Below are 12,310 nucleotides of genomic sequence, written 5' to 3' on the forward strand. Positions count from 1 at the left end.
CCCGGGCCGGCGGGGCGAGCGGCGCGGCGGGGCAACGGCGCCGCATCCCGCCGGTGCCCGGCCGGGGACAAAGGGGGAGGCAGGGGCAGCGCGGAGCCCGCGGGGGGCGGCGGGCTGCTTTCGGGGCGGTGGGTTGCCGCTTTTTTGGCCGGGGAGGGGGGGAAGGATCTAGAGGAATGTGTGCGCGGGGCTTGTCCGGCGATTTGCAGCGACCACCCCCCCCCTCCCCAAGCCCGTCGCTACTCTGGTTCTGCGAAATGTCTTATTTATTGAACGGCGCTTTCGCCCCTCCTTGTATTTATTTATTTTTTTTGAGGGGGGGGGAAGAAAAGAGAGAGGCGCTCGCTCCCCCGAGGCGAAGGAGGCGGCTCGGGGCGCCCCGGCGAGGCTCGGCGCGGTGGGGAGAAAAATCCCCTTTGTTGGGTTCGCCGTGGAAGTGAGGGGGGTGTGGTTGTGCGAGGGCTCGCTGGGGCCGCCGAGGCGAGTTTTCAGGCCTAGCACGGATTCAAATAACAGATTAATGAAAGTTGAACTCCTTCTGCAATCATGTGACCGCCGGGGTCCCCGCGGCGGCGGCCTCGGACAGTCCCGCGTGGGCCCCACGCGCGGCCCCCGCTGCTGACCGCGCTCCGTGACAGTGATGCTTTTGTTCTCCTTTACGGCTCCGTTCGGAGCGAGGTGGAATGGAGGAGGGCTTAAAAAAAAAATTATATATATATATATATATATATATACACACACCACACCCACTCTTAAGTCACCCCTCGCCCACCCCCACCGCTCCGGGCTCCGGAGTGTGCGTGTGGGGGCGAGGTGAGCTGCGCGGAGGGCAGCTCGCGCGAGGCCGCCCGTGGCCATTGTGGAAGCTTTGGCAGGGTTAAAACATGGGGCTGGCGAGAGAAGTTTTGTGTCGCTTAAAGAGAAAAAAAAATAATAATAGTGTGGCTAAGTGGTTTTTTTCTCTCTCTCTCTCTCTCTCTCTCTCTCTAAGCAAGTAACTTGACGCTCTGGAAGTGTGACGGGCAGAGACTGCGGCTCCAAATCCAGATGCTTCCTCTTGGGTTGGGAATCGCAATAGCCTGAGCGGGGAGTTTTGCAGTTTGACCCAGGGGGTGGTGGCAGGAGGGGACGAGGGGGGCACGCTCGCTCCGTGCAGCCGATGCTCCCGGCGGGGGAGATGCAGGGGCCGGAGTGGGCGAAGGGGAAGCCGCGGGGAGGGAGGAAGGAAGAATAGAAATGGCTAATGGCTGTGCATCGTTCCGCTGGAACATGTTATCGGAACAATAGGGCCTCCGGTGGCTTTGCTCTCTCCCGTGAACGAACCTCGGGAGCACGCCGAGGGCCCTTCCCCGTAAGCGGGGAGGAGCGCAGGCAGGAGCTCGCGGGGGTGCTGTCCTCCCCCGAAAACCCGGGCGGCCGCCTCGCAGGCATCGGCCCTCGCTCTGCCTTCCCCTCCGCCGTGCTCGGCTCCCAGCCCCGGCGGCTGGGAGTTGAGCGGAGAGAGGCCGGAGCGGGGGCGACGGCGGGGCCCGGGAGACCCTGCCCGGGCCCGATCCTCGGCGGCCGGGCGCCTCTTTTACACCGCTGCGAGCGGCGCCTGATGGGCAGGCGGCAGCGATTTGTGCCAACTTTGCGCCGGCGGGTGCAAGGCCACGGAGAATCAGGCCCCCTTTGTTCGATAAAGTTAGGGACGCGGGGGGGACTCGATGGGCCGAATCGCGGGGGAAACCTTGGGCGACGCCGGGAGACGCCTGCGCTATTTTCTCCCTGGGTAACGCCGCTCTGCCCCAAACTCAAAAGGAGGGGGGTGTGTTTCGATCTGGTTGGTACGCGGCGGCGCGCCTGTCGTGCACGGAGTGATGGAGAGGAACGTGGAGACCTGGATTGCTTCCACCATGTTTTGTGTGGATGCGTGCACGAGGGTTTTCCCACATCTGGGAAACTGGGAAATGTCAGTGGGCCAGAGCCCTGGCCAGGCAGACTCGGCAGCGCTCCATCGGTTAGTGGGTCAGACAGCGTAAGCTGTGCCCCTTTAGAGAGGCCAGTGGGCCGCATCCTGGCCTGGTGGAAACCCCGATTGCTTTTGCGGAGTCCACCCAGCCACAGCTCTTTACCCCAGCTGAGATTCTGGCCCACACTTCTTATTTTTAAAGGCCTGTAGTAACGTCTCCTGGGTCTTGTTTTTGTTTGCAAGGGCAGATTCTAACGGTCTGTTCTCAAACAGAGCGGGGTGCGGGGCACTTTGGAAATCCGGCTCCTTCTGGGGGCCAGCAAGCGCTGCACGCTCCTCAACGCCCGTCCGGGAATCGCGGGGGAACCCCCGGATTGCAGATTTTGTATCGTAGCCCCCTGGTTAAAACTGCTCGTGGGGCTGATGTAAGCTGTTTTTCTAAGGAAATGACTGTTTTGAGGGGCACTTGTGAATAAGGTGATGAACACCTTGGAAAAAAGGAAAAAAATGTCTAATCCCGAAATAAAAATCATTTCAGGGCTTTTAATTGATGGCAGGGTTGGGTTTTTCTTAGCTTAATATGTTTCTGATCTGACGAACCTCTATGTTCCTTCATCTTATTTTAAAATAGCGTTTCGCATCTTTGAAAGTGTAACTTGGAGAACAGTACACATGTAAGAGACCTGGATCCGGACACGGGGGCCCTTTTACATGCTCCTGGCAATGCCGTTTCCACCTGCTTTAAGACTGCCCTTTACTTTGCCGGAAGAGCGTAAAGGCACTTCAGCATAAATAAGGCTCAAGCCCCATATATTTTTATTGGAATGGTTGTAAGCGCGATTTGCAAAGAGGTTTAATTGTGGAGGAGGGGGCGGCTCCGGTTTGAAGGAGGGATGCTGCAGGCCCTAAACGCGTGCTCGGTGGCTGCTGCTTTGCCCGGGAGCTGCCAACGTGCCCTCCCGGAGCCGGGCGCGTGCCGGAGACCTCGCTCGAGTTTGCGGCGGTGCCAGCTCCTGCGCGAAATTCTAGCGGCGCTTCTTCAGCGGCGCGAGCGGTGGCTGGGCGGGATGGGGGATCTAACTAGGACGAGATCACGGCCTGCGAAAAGGGGGAGTTTGGGGGAATTGAGCTGCGCAGGTGCCCAGAGCTGCTGCTTCCACCATATGGCCCCAAGGGTGCGCGGTGGGCAGCCGGGTGGTTGGTGGGGTGTGCCAAGGACTTTTGCAAATTGGAGTGAAAGAGAGGAAACTGGAAAAGGAAGGATGAGGCAATAAAGTCCTAACGATCCCTTGGCCTGACGTTTATGACCTCTTCCACTCTCTGCCCCTGGCCGTGGTTGGCAATGGTTCCCCTTCCCAGGCTGGGAGTGGAGCCATGACCTCCATATTTCCCTGCCTGTTGCTGCCAGGATGAGGAGTGGGGATGTCTCCGCCTGTCTTGCTGCTCCCATGGGCTCTTTCCCCCTTCCCCTGAGCGTGGCGTGAGCGTGAACTCCAGCCGTGCTGCGTTCGGGTGGCCGAAGTCGCTAGCGTGCACCGTGGCGTGCACGGACGCTCCCCGGTTCTGGAGGCGGTGTGGGCCCACGCGGCACGCTGGGCCACTCGGTAGCTCCTGTGTGTCGCCCGCCAGCTCTTGCTGTGGGCGTTTGCCCTACAAGCCCCTTCCCGGGACTGCACGTGTTCCCGTAGCGGAGTGGATAAATTTGCCAGGGTGTAAAGACAAAGCACCAAAGTGGCTTGCAGGTGATTTTTGAGGAGCTGGTGACTTGCAAAGGAAAAGRTTCTTGCAACCCAAGGGCGCAATTGGATCGGAGAGGGGACAAGATGCCGGGAAGGGTGGAGGCTGTCTAAAGGTGTAGCGCTTTGGCTGTTCAGATTGTGAACTTAAAAAGGAGCAGAAATCCTCAGGCACTGAGACATCTGGGTTCTTCCCCAGAAATCACCTCGGGTAGGTGTGGATCAGCCCCATGAAGGCGCAGAACTGACTTTTCTGGCAGGTTTACATCTGTTCCTACTGGGAAACTGGACTGCTGTCAACGGAGCCAGTGAAGAGGCTTCCGGACTCAAAGGGGGCATATTTAAGGCTGGATCCTGGGATTAGGGAGACATGGTGGTGTTTCTTTGTGTGCTTGGGATGTGCAGGCGTGGAGACAAGGTGGTGGGTCAGTGTGGCTTCCTGCTGCTCGGAGCACGGCAGCACAAGCCACCGGCTCCCAGCGGGTACCTTCCCTATAAGAGTATTTTTGCTCTCCTCATCAATAGCAGCATCCATTGTCACCTGTGCCCAGAGACACCCTTTGATGAAGCATCTCCCAGCCTGCTCTAACTAGCCCGTTGTCAACAGGAACGAGATTATGTGAGAGAGGAGCTTAACATAAATTGCTCTTTCTTGGCAAGGTGAAGTCAAATAACAAGAGGCCCCACTAACCCCAGGTGATTGGGCTCTTTGTGTAGCTCCAAACATGCTCTAACGCTCTCAGCATTTAAAAATAGTCCAAGGAAGCCTTTTTCATTGAGGAAGTCTGATGATTGCAGCTCCCCCACCCACCATGTGGAGGTGGATGTAGAGCATCCGAGAAGCAGCAAGGGGGTCAGATCCTGTTGTCTGCTTGCTGTGTGTAAATCTCGGAGCTAATGCCATCCGGTCCGGCGGGGCCTGATAACCCACCTCCTTATGCTGCTGTAGCAGCTTGAAATGGGCCTTAAAGGGAGAGCGAAATTGCAGTTGGTGTCACATTGTTATCAAGTGTTAATGAGAATCCATCTGAATTTACACCAGGGAAAAGTGCAGAACGGGATCTACTTTGTGCGGTTTGAACTAGAGGTGGGAGGAGAAAATGGGTCTGGGAGAGAGACAAAGGGAATTTTCTAGGGGAAACGCACAGGCTCCGCTCATCGGATCCGGCCGCTGGATGCTACGCTGACCAAATGAACCTCGCCGCAGAGCAGCCGGCCCGAATCTAGGGCAGTGGGAAAGCGTGCTGGCGTTGGGTGTCGGGCTCCCTCCCCCTTTCCTGCCTTTGTCTGGCGGCCTCCTCCCGCTGCGTCCCCCGGGCGGCTCGCCTTGCCCCGCTTTCCCCCCCTCCGCGCGCGCGCACGCTCCGGCGCCGGAGCGTGTGCCGTGGGGCCGCGGCAGGATTGTGCCATGCAGGGGGCCGCGGACACACCCACCCCGATGTGATGCATTGCCGGCGGAGAGCGGCTGCTCGGGGGCCGGGGGCTTCCAGCCCCGACTTCCCAACTTTCCTCCGCCGCACAACAAGGCGGCGATTGTTTGTGGCATCGGGGTTGATTGGGTTTGCTGCTTTGGGGTCGAGTTGTTTTGTTTTGCTTTTTTTTTTTTTTTTTCCCCCAAACAACTTTCATCGCAAGGTGAGAAAGCTAAAATCGCCGCACCAAAATGAGGCGGTTGCTTATTTTCGTGGCGCGTTGATTTTTTCCCCCTTTCTTGTAAACACAACTTGCATCCTCACTACAATAAAAACTCAGTGCACAGGGATTTAGTTGTTTGTTTGTGGTCCTTTTGTGTGCATTTGTGTTTTTTTGACACCACTTTCATCAGATTTTCAATGCAGCAAAATCTTACCCCACAGATATTCAGGAAGGTTTATTTGTGATGTTCTTTGTGTGCTTGTCTTTTAACATGGCTTTCATCTTAAATGGGAAAAGAATGCCCCACCTTCCCAGAGATATTTGATGGTTGTTTATTTTATGGTCCTCTTTAATTTTATGGCTATCACAGAAAAAAGACCAAGTCCTAATTTGCCCTTAGGCTCTTTTCTACCACACCAGCAATATCAAAATGTCTTAAGTGGGGTATTTACAGGTGTAATTTATACCAGTGCAGTGTAAAGGAGCCTCAGTATAAATGGGAAGAGGGGTAAAAACCTTTTGTTTGTAGAGATAATTTATATCTGAAGAAAACAAGAAATATATGGATCCAGGGTGATTTGTGTGGTCTGTTTTAAAAAAAAAGACGACRGGGCCAGATCCTTAGCTGTTGTAAGCTGGTATCGCACCTCAGATGCTTTCAGGTGAAGCCCACACTCCTGGGCTTTGCTGGAGGTACACCAGTTTATGCCAGATTAGACCCTCTAGGCTGCTCTCAGTAGGGGTGTGTGCTTGTTCAGGATCTGCCTTCTAGCAGCAGCGATGAGAAGGTTGTCAGTGGGTTTATCTCTGAATTTACACTGCAGTAAAATATCCCGTGGAACTACTCCACAGGCACGGCTCCTTTTTCCGTTGCGCCGTCCCTGTGCTGGCATTTACACCGTGCGCAGTGCAGTGGGCGCATCCAAGGTTTGGAGCTGCTCGAAGGCCTGTTCCCGCTGCCAGAGCAGCGCACGGGAGCCCCAGCGTCAACAGGAACCAGCCCCCGAGGAAAGCTTTTGGGCTTAGGGCATTGTGAGCGAGAAGAGATTTAGGACGGGTCCACGCAAAGTAAATGGTGGTCACGCTGGAGGTATCCTACACCCCCTTACCCTCCCATAAGCGACTGCCTTGGCTGGAGAGCAGCAGTAGAACAAGCTCTCCAAGCCTCCTCTGTTAGTTTTGACAGATTTCTTTACCCCTAGTGCAGGGGTAAAGAGAGAGGAGAATTTGGCTCACTGCATCCAAATCTCCCCCTGATTCCCCCTCCCCACACCCCTCCATTGCCTGTGTCTAGACTAGATTTATTTATTTAATTTTCACCAGAGCTAGCTGCTACGCAGATTAATTCCAGTTAGCTAACTGGTCTGGGGACAGTCCTCAAGGGTTTGTTCATGTATGTTAATGTTTGTGGCTTACTACGGTAATTTGCAAACACATTTACTTTGAGTCAATTGGCAATCAGTTAACTGAAGTTAAAAGAAAAAGGGGTGGGGGGAAGAAATAACCATACAGGCCTCCTTTGCAGAATGCTTTGGGATCTGTGTTATTGGCGAAAAACAGCATAATAGAAGCTAGGTAGTGGAAACACAAGAAGAAAGGGCTTAATTCTCTCTCTAATATAAAAATCTAACTGGCAGGGGTCTGCCAGGGATCAATTAGCTGATGTCTGCACACTGCCTTAAAGAGTAGAACACTACAGCAAAGTTGTATATTATTATAGTTCCTACAGGTCCTTTTCTCCTTAGTTTTACATTTTTAACACCGCCTACTAAGCAGTTCTCTCCCTTTTTAATAATCCACCGAGTAAAGCAGTTTGTTGCATGTTGTTTTCAAATTTCAGTTACGCACGAAGAAAGCCTTTCATTAAAAAAGCATATAGGGCAGATTTCATTACAAAAGCATGTAGGACTGTACTACTCCTCGGGCCGGGGTGTAAAGGGCCACATCCTGATCATGCTTTGGTTTGCCAGAAAGGGAGCAATGTGAAATAAGGCTCAGCTCCCATTTTCAGTGGTGCAAAGCGAGGTCAGGGTAGGTGCTGAGACAGACTGGCACTAAGTGGGCAAATCTGATTTAAGCCCAGCCTGATTTTAGCTGATGTAAATCAGTGCAGCTCTCTTGGAAGTTGGTGGAGTTATCTGGATTTACACTGCTGACAGCCTGGCCTGTTGTCTGCACCGATTTAGAGCTGCTAGAGATCTGGGCCACTGAACCTGCTGGGCTGATGGTCTTGATGGAGTTGGTCTAATTTCCTGTGGGGTTATTTTCTCCAGTTTTAAAGCACAGGATCCCCCATCTGTCTGTCTCTGCAAAGCTGGCTTTCCTGTCTGCAGGCCTGCACGGAGACCCTCCCTCCTCCTCCCCCTGCTTCTCACACCATCGGCTGCACCATGCGTCCTTTTGTCCGTTTCTAGATCTTCCCTCCCCCTCTCGCGCCGTGCGCTCTCCTTGCCCGTCTCCCTTTTGCCTTTCGGGGTGTCTCTCTTTCTGCCTCCCCACCCCTAATTCCTCTCCTCCCTCTGAAGGATCACAGCTTGCCTCTCCCTCGATTTCCATCACCTTTCCTCCATCCGTAACTCCCTCCCACCCTCTCCCGCTCGTGTAACTCGCTTACGTTTGCCCTCATTCATGTGTATTCCTTGCCACTGCTTCCTTCCATCTGTCCCCAGCATGGAGCCCCCTTCCTTTGTCACCGCTCTGCTTGCCTGACCCTCCGTGTCGCCTCCGCGATTGTTTCCCGTCGTGCTGGGCTCGCATCCCTCTCCCCCATCTGCAGCCATTGTCCCGTGGCTTAGAAAATGCCAGACCCAAATGCAGCCCTGACAGATGCGTACCTGAGGTCCTTTTGCRAAGGAGAGCGGGCCTCGTGCTCCTGGGAGGCAGATGTGCAGGACACGGGTCGCGGAGCAATTCAGCGAACGTTACTTCGGTCCTGGGTGACGCGTGGAAGTCATTTCCAGCGTGGATGCTCGCTGCTAACACCCCCTTTCTTTCCATGTGACGCTTCAGTGATATCCCTGGGGAAATGGTGGCATCTCAGTTAATCTCCCTAAGATGGAATCTCCATCTTTGGAGCGAGCGTCGTAGGAGCAGGGCAGGCAAATGTCTGCCAGGGGTGGGTTAGGGAGAGCTGCGCCTGCCCCGGGGCTGCGGGATGGCCTAGGTGACCCCTTACGGTTTTATCCAGCCTTCCGGTGACTCCTTGGGACGAACCTTTATCCTGTGATTTTGCCTGGGTGTTTTTATTCTACACTTGTATTGTGCCTAGTGTGGCAAAGTCCTGTTCTTTGACCAAGTTTCCTAATGATACAATGCTGTAGGAAACCATCAGTCCTCACCAACCATTTAAAAACTTTACTAAAGATTGCACTGCAAATATACTTCAGGGTGCAAACTCAGTGAGGAGTAAGGTTTGGGCTACCCTGGACTTGCCAAGGTTTCTAATTGACTGCGATTTGGGGGATTTGCCCTGCTCTTTCTCAGAGTCAGATCGAGCATTTCCATTCCCCAGGAATGTAAAATTAGTGGCTTAGAGATGGGTGTAATGAAGCATCATTACAATGTTAATTATTATAGGAAGTTTTGTAGTAACACAGAGTGAGAGACGGCTATTGTCACCATTTTACAAATGGGCGGCTGAGGCTCAGCGAGCTGGAGTAACTCTGAGGAGTTAAAAGTTGCCTCGGGAGTCTGCAGCAAAGTCAGGATTTGCCCATACACATCCCGAGTCCTAGACCAACGCCGAAACCCCGTGACGAGCGGTGGGGTTTCGAAGCCACGCCGGGAGGTTTCGTGGCCGTGCGGTCTCCCGCGGTTTGGTGCAGCTGCACCCCGGCGCCCATGCGACGCTGCGAGACGCAAGGGTGACCCGGCAGGCTGAGCGCGCTTCGTGCAGCTGCAGCTATTGGTTGCAGGGTAGCACGGCGCCTGCCACCGCCGCCAGCGCGGGGAATTACTCTTGTTGGCTGTAGTGGCACAAGGCTCTGTTTTTATCGCTAAAGGTGCGGGGTTCGATTCTTGCTAATGATACGCAGCGGTGGGATCGTTACGTTGCTGTAAATACCCTGATGTCACAGGTCTGCGTCTCGTGAGACAAGCGCCACATCAGTGGCAGCACTAAGTGAGTGGCAGCCCTGAACTCCCAGCTGGGAGAGATGTTGTTCTTTATTAGGGTCTGTGTAAATAATGATGTTCCAGCCCGCGAGCTGAGGAATCTTAATTTCTTGGTCGCAGAAGCATCGTTTGTGGGTCATTTTGTGTTAAAAGCGTGATGTCAACACAGTGTGCTGTGGAAAGCGAGGCTTGTGTCAGATGAGCTGAGGAGAGGACAAGCAAAGGGCTCAAGAAAAGGAGATTGCTGGGATGGGGAGGAGATGGGAGATCTCACGCAGGTAGTTTTCCATGCCGGATCCAGATCCTCTTGTTTTGTGAGCAGTGCCCCGAGTCAGATGGCTGCAGACCCCGGGATCCTTGGCAAACCAGGGCAAGAGGCTCCCCTTATTCCGGCCGCACTGGTAGAAATGCGACGCCCTGGGGAATCCCATGCCTGAGTTTTGCTTGGAGACCCAAGCTTGGAGCAAGCCTCCTCCCGCAGGAGACACCCCAGCCTGAGCACGAGCTCGGCGCCAGGCTTTGCAAATGCTTTCGGAGAGTGGGGTCAAAGGGAGAGCAAGGGGGAGCGCTTCGAAAAACCCTGTGCCACATCTGTAAAAATACTTAGTTGCTTGACAACATCCTAGTGCCATCTAGGAACCTGGAGTCGCATTTCTGGCTCTGAACTCCCTCAAAAAAAAATGATTTGGAAGCCAAAGCACACTGAAAAGTCTCTTGCCTTTTTTGGAAGAGCAGAAAGATGTTTTCTGAGCTGCAAGGAGCAGGGGGAGTAGGCTGGGTGGGCTCCAGCTCCCTTCTTGGGGGGGATGTTGAGAGCACGAAAACACCACGATGGCAGGTGACCTCGGGAAAGGGCCGAGCGCCTGGAGCACCGTAATGGGGAGGCCTGCGGCCAGCAGCACTTTTTATACAAAGTTCAGTGTCAAGGGCAAAACGCAGCCCTTGATAAATCGCCCTCCGCTCTCTGGTGGTGGCGGCCGGGTGGGTTTGATGCCGTTCCCCACCGAGAGCCGGGGCCGGGCACATCCTCAGCCCCCCTCCGCCATGCTCAATCCCCAGAAAAGGGCCTGGCTCCTACTGGATTCACCCCAAAAGGCTCCCTGTAGCAAAAAGCCACCAGGAAGGCCTCTCTGCTCCGATTTARGGCAGATTTTTTTCCCCCTCCCGCCCCCTGTGAGCCCTGTGGCAAAGGGGCTCCGCGTCGGCCATTCCTGCCCGCAGACTCACCGTCTCCTCCGCTCCCTCCGTCATCTACTCGCCTCTCTCCTGCCGTCTGCAACACTGGTGTGGCCAAAAAACACCCGGCTGCATGGGGGTGGGTAAAGGGAGTGTTTCTGAGGGGGATCTCTCGGGGGGGTGACTGGTTTTGGAGGGGCTGAGGGGGGTCGCGGCGGGGCAGAGGGGGCAGCACACGACATGGCGGCTGCCTCGTGTGGGCTCCTGAGGGGGAGCGTCTCCCTCAGGGTGTCTCCGCAGGGGCAGCGAGGCGGGAGCCTTCCTCGGGCCCTTCCCCGTGCCAGGTTTGGGGGGAAAAGCACCTAAAAGCGCCTTTCCCACCTCCTTCCCCCCTCCGGCAGCTGCTGCGGGGCGGTGCCGGGCCTGCTCGCAAGATGGCGGCTCAGGGACTTCTCACAACATGGCGGCTTGGGGGCTTCTCCTCACGACATGGYGGCTCGGGGGCTTCCCTGAGGAGACGGGTGGGTGGTGGGAGAGGCGGCCTCTCCTCTAACCTCCCTGCCTTGTTTCTCCCCTTTCTTTCACCCCCAAAGGCTGCAAGATCAAAGCGCTGCGGGCTAAGACCAACACTTACATCAAGACGCCGGTGCGGGGCGAGGAGCCGGTCTTCATGGTGACGGGGCGGCGGGAGGACGTGGCCATGGCCCGGCGAGAGATCATCTCCGCGGCCGAGCACTTCTCCATGATCCGCGCCTCCCGCAACAAGGCCGGCACCACCTTTGGCAGCGCTCCCACCTTGCCGGGCCAGGTCACCATCCGGGTGCGGGTGCCCTACCGCGTGGTGGGCTTGGTGGTGGGACCCAAAGGAGCCACCATCAAGCGGATCCAGCAGCAGACCAACACCTACATCATCACGCCCAGCCGGGACCGGGACCCCGTCTTCGAAATCACCGGGGCGCCGGGCAACGTGGAACGCGCCCGGGAGGAGATCGAGACCCACATCGCCGTGCGGACGGGCAAAATCCTGGAGTACAACAAYGAGAACGACTTCCTCTCCAGCAGCCCCGACTCCGGCATGGAGAACCGCTACTCGGAGGCCTGGCGGGTCCACACGCCGGCTCCGGGCTGCAAGCCCCTCTCCACCTTCCGGCAGAACAGCCTGGGCTGCATCGGCGACTGCTCCGTGGACCCCGTCTACGAGACCCCCCGGCTGAACGACCAAAACGACTTCAATTACGGTTACCTCTTCCCCAACTACGGCGTCAACAAGCAAGATCTCTATTACGGGGTGCCGGAGTCGGGCGCTCCGATGTGGGCCGGGCAGGAGAACACCAACCCCGTCTCCGTGCTTTTCTCCAAGCAGCAGCGATCCAGCAGCACCGGCGCCATCCACCCCAACTCCCATCGCTCCCCTTCCTCTTCCATCCAAGAGCCCGGCCTCTCCGGCCTGCCGCGGCGGTCGCAAGGGGAACCGCTCCAAGGTTTTTCCAAGCTGGGCACCACCGCTGCCGCCCGGACGTCCGTGTCCAGCAGCCGCGAGTGCATGGTGTGCTTCGAGAGCGAGGTGACGGCCGCCCTGGTGCCGTGCGGCCACAACCTCTTCTGCATGGAGTGCGCCGTGAGGATCTGCGAGAGGACTGATCCCGAGTGCCCCGTCTGCCACGCTGCAGCCACTCAGGCCATTAGAATATTTTCCTAA

General features: G+C 56.0%; 1 protein-coding gene across 1 annotated transcript; it reads left to right on the forward strand.

The window, feature by feature from the left end:
• The first annotated feature begins 11,071 nt into the window (after positions 1 to 11,071).
• MEX3A (mex-3 RNA binding family member A) lies at positions 11,072 to 12,310 on the forward strand. Its single transcript, XM_026073847.1, has 2 exons — positions 11,072 to 11,132; positions 11,205 to 12,310. The coding sequence occupies exons 1-2, from the start codon at positions 11,072 to 11,074 to the stop codon at positions 12,308 to 12,310; spliced, it is 1,167 nt and encodes a 388-aa protein (XP_025929632.1).

This window comes from Apteryx rowi, unplaced genomic scaffold (assembly GCF_003343035.1).
Source record: "Apteryx rowi isolate R43461 unplaced genomic scaffold, aptRow1 scaffold_379, whole genome shotgun sequence".
NCBI classification, from domain to species: Eukaryota; Metazoa; Chordata; class Aves; order Apterygiformes; family Apterygidae; genus Apteryx; species Apteryx rowi.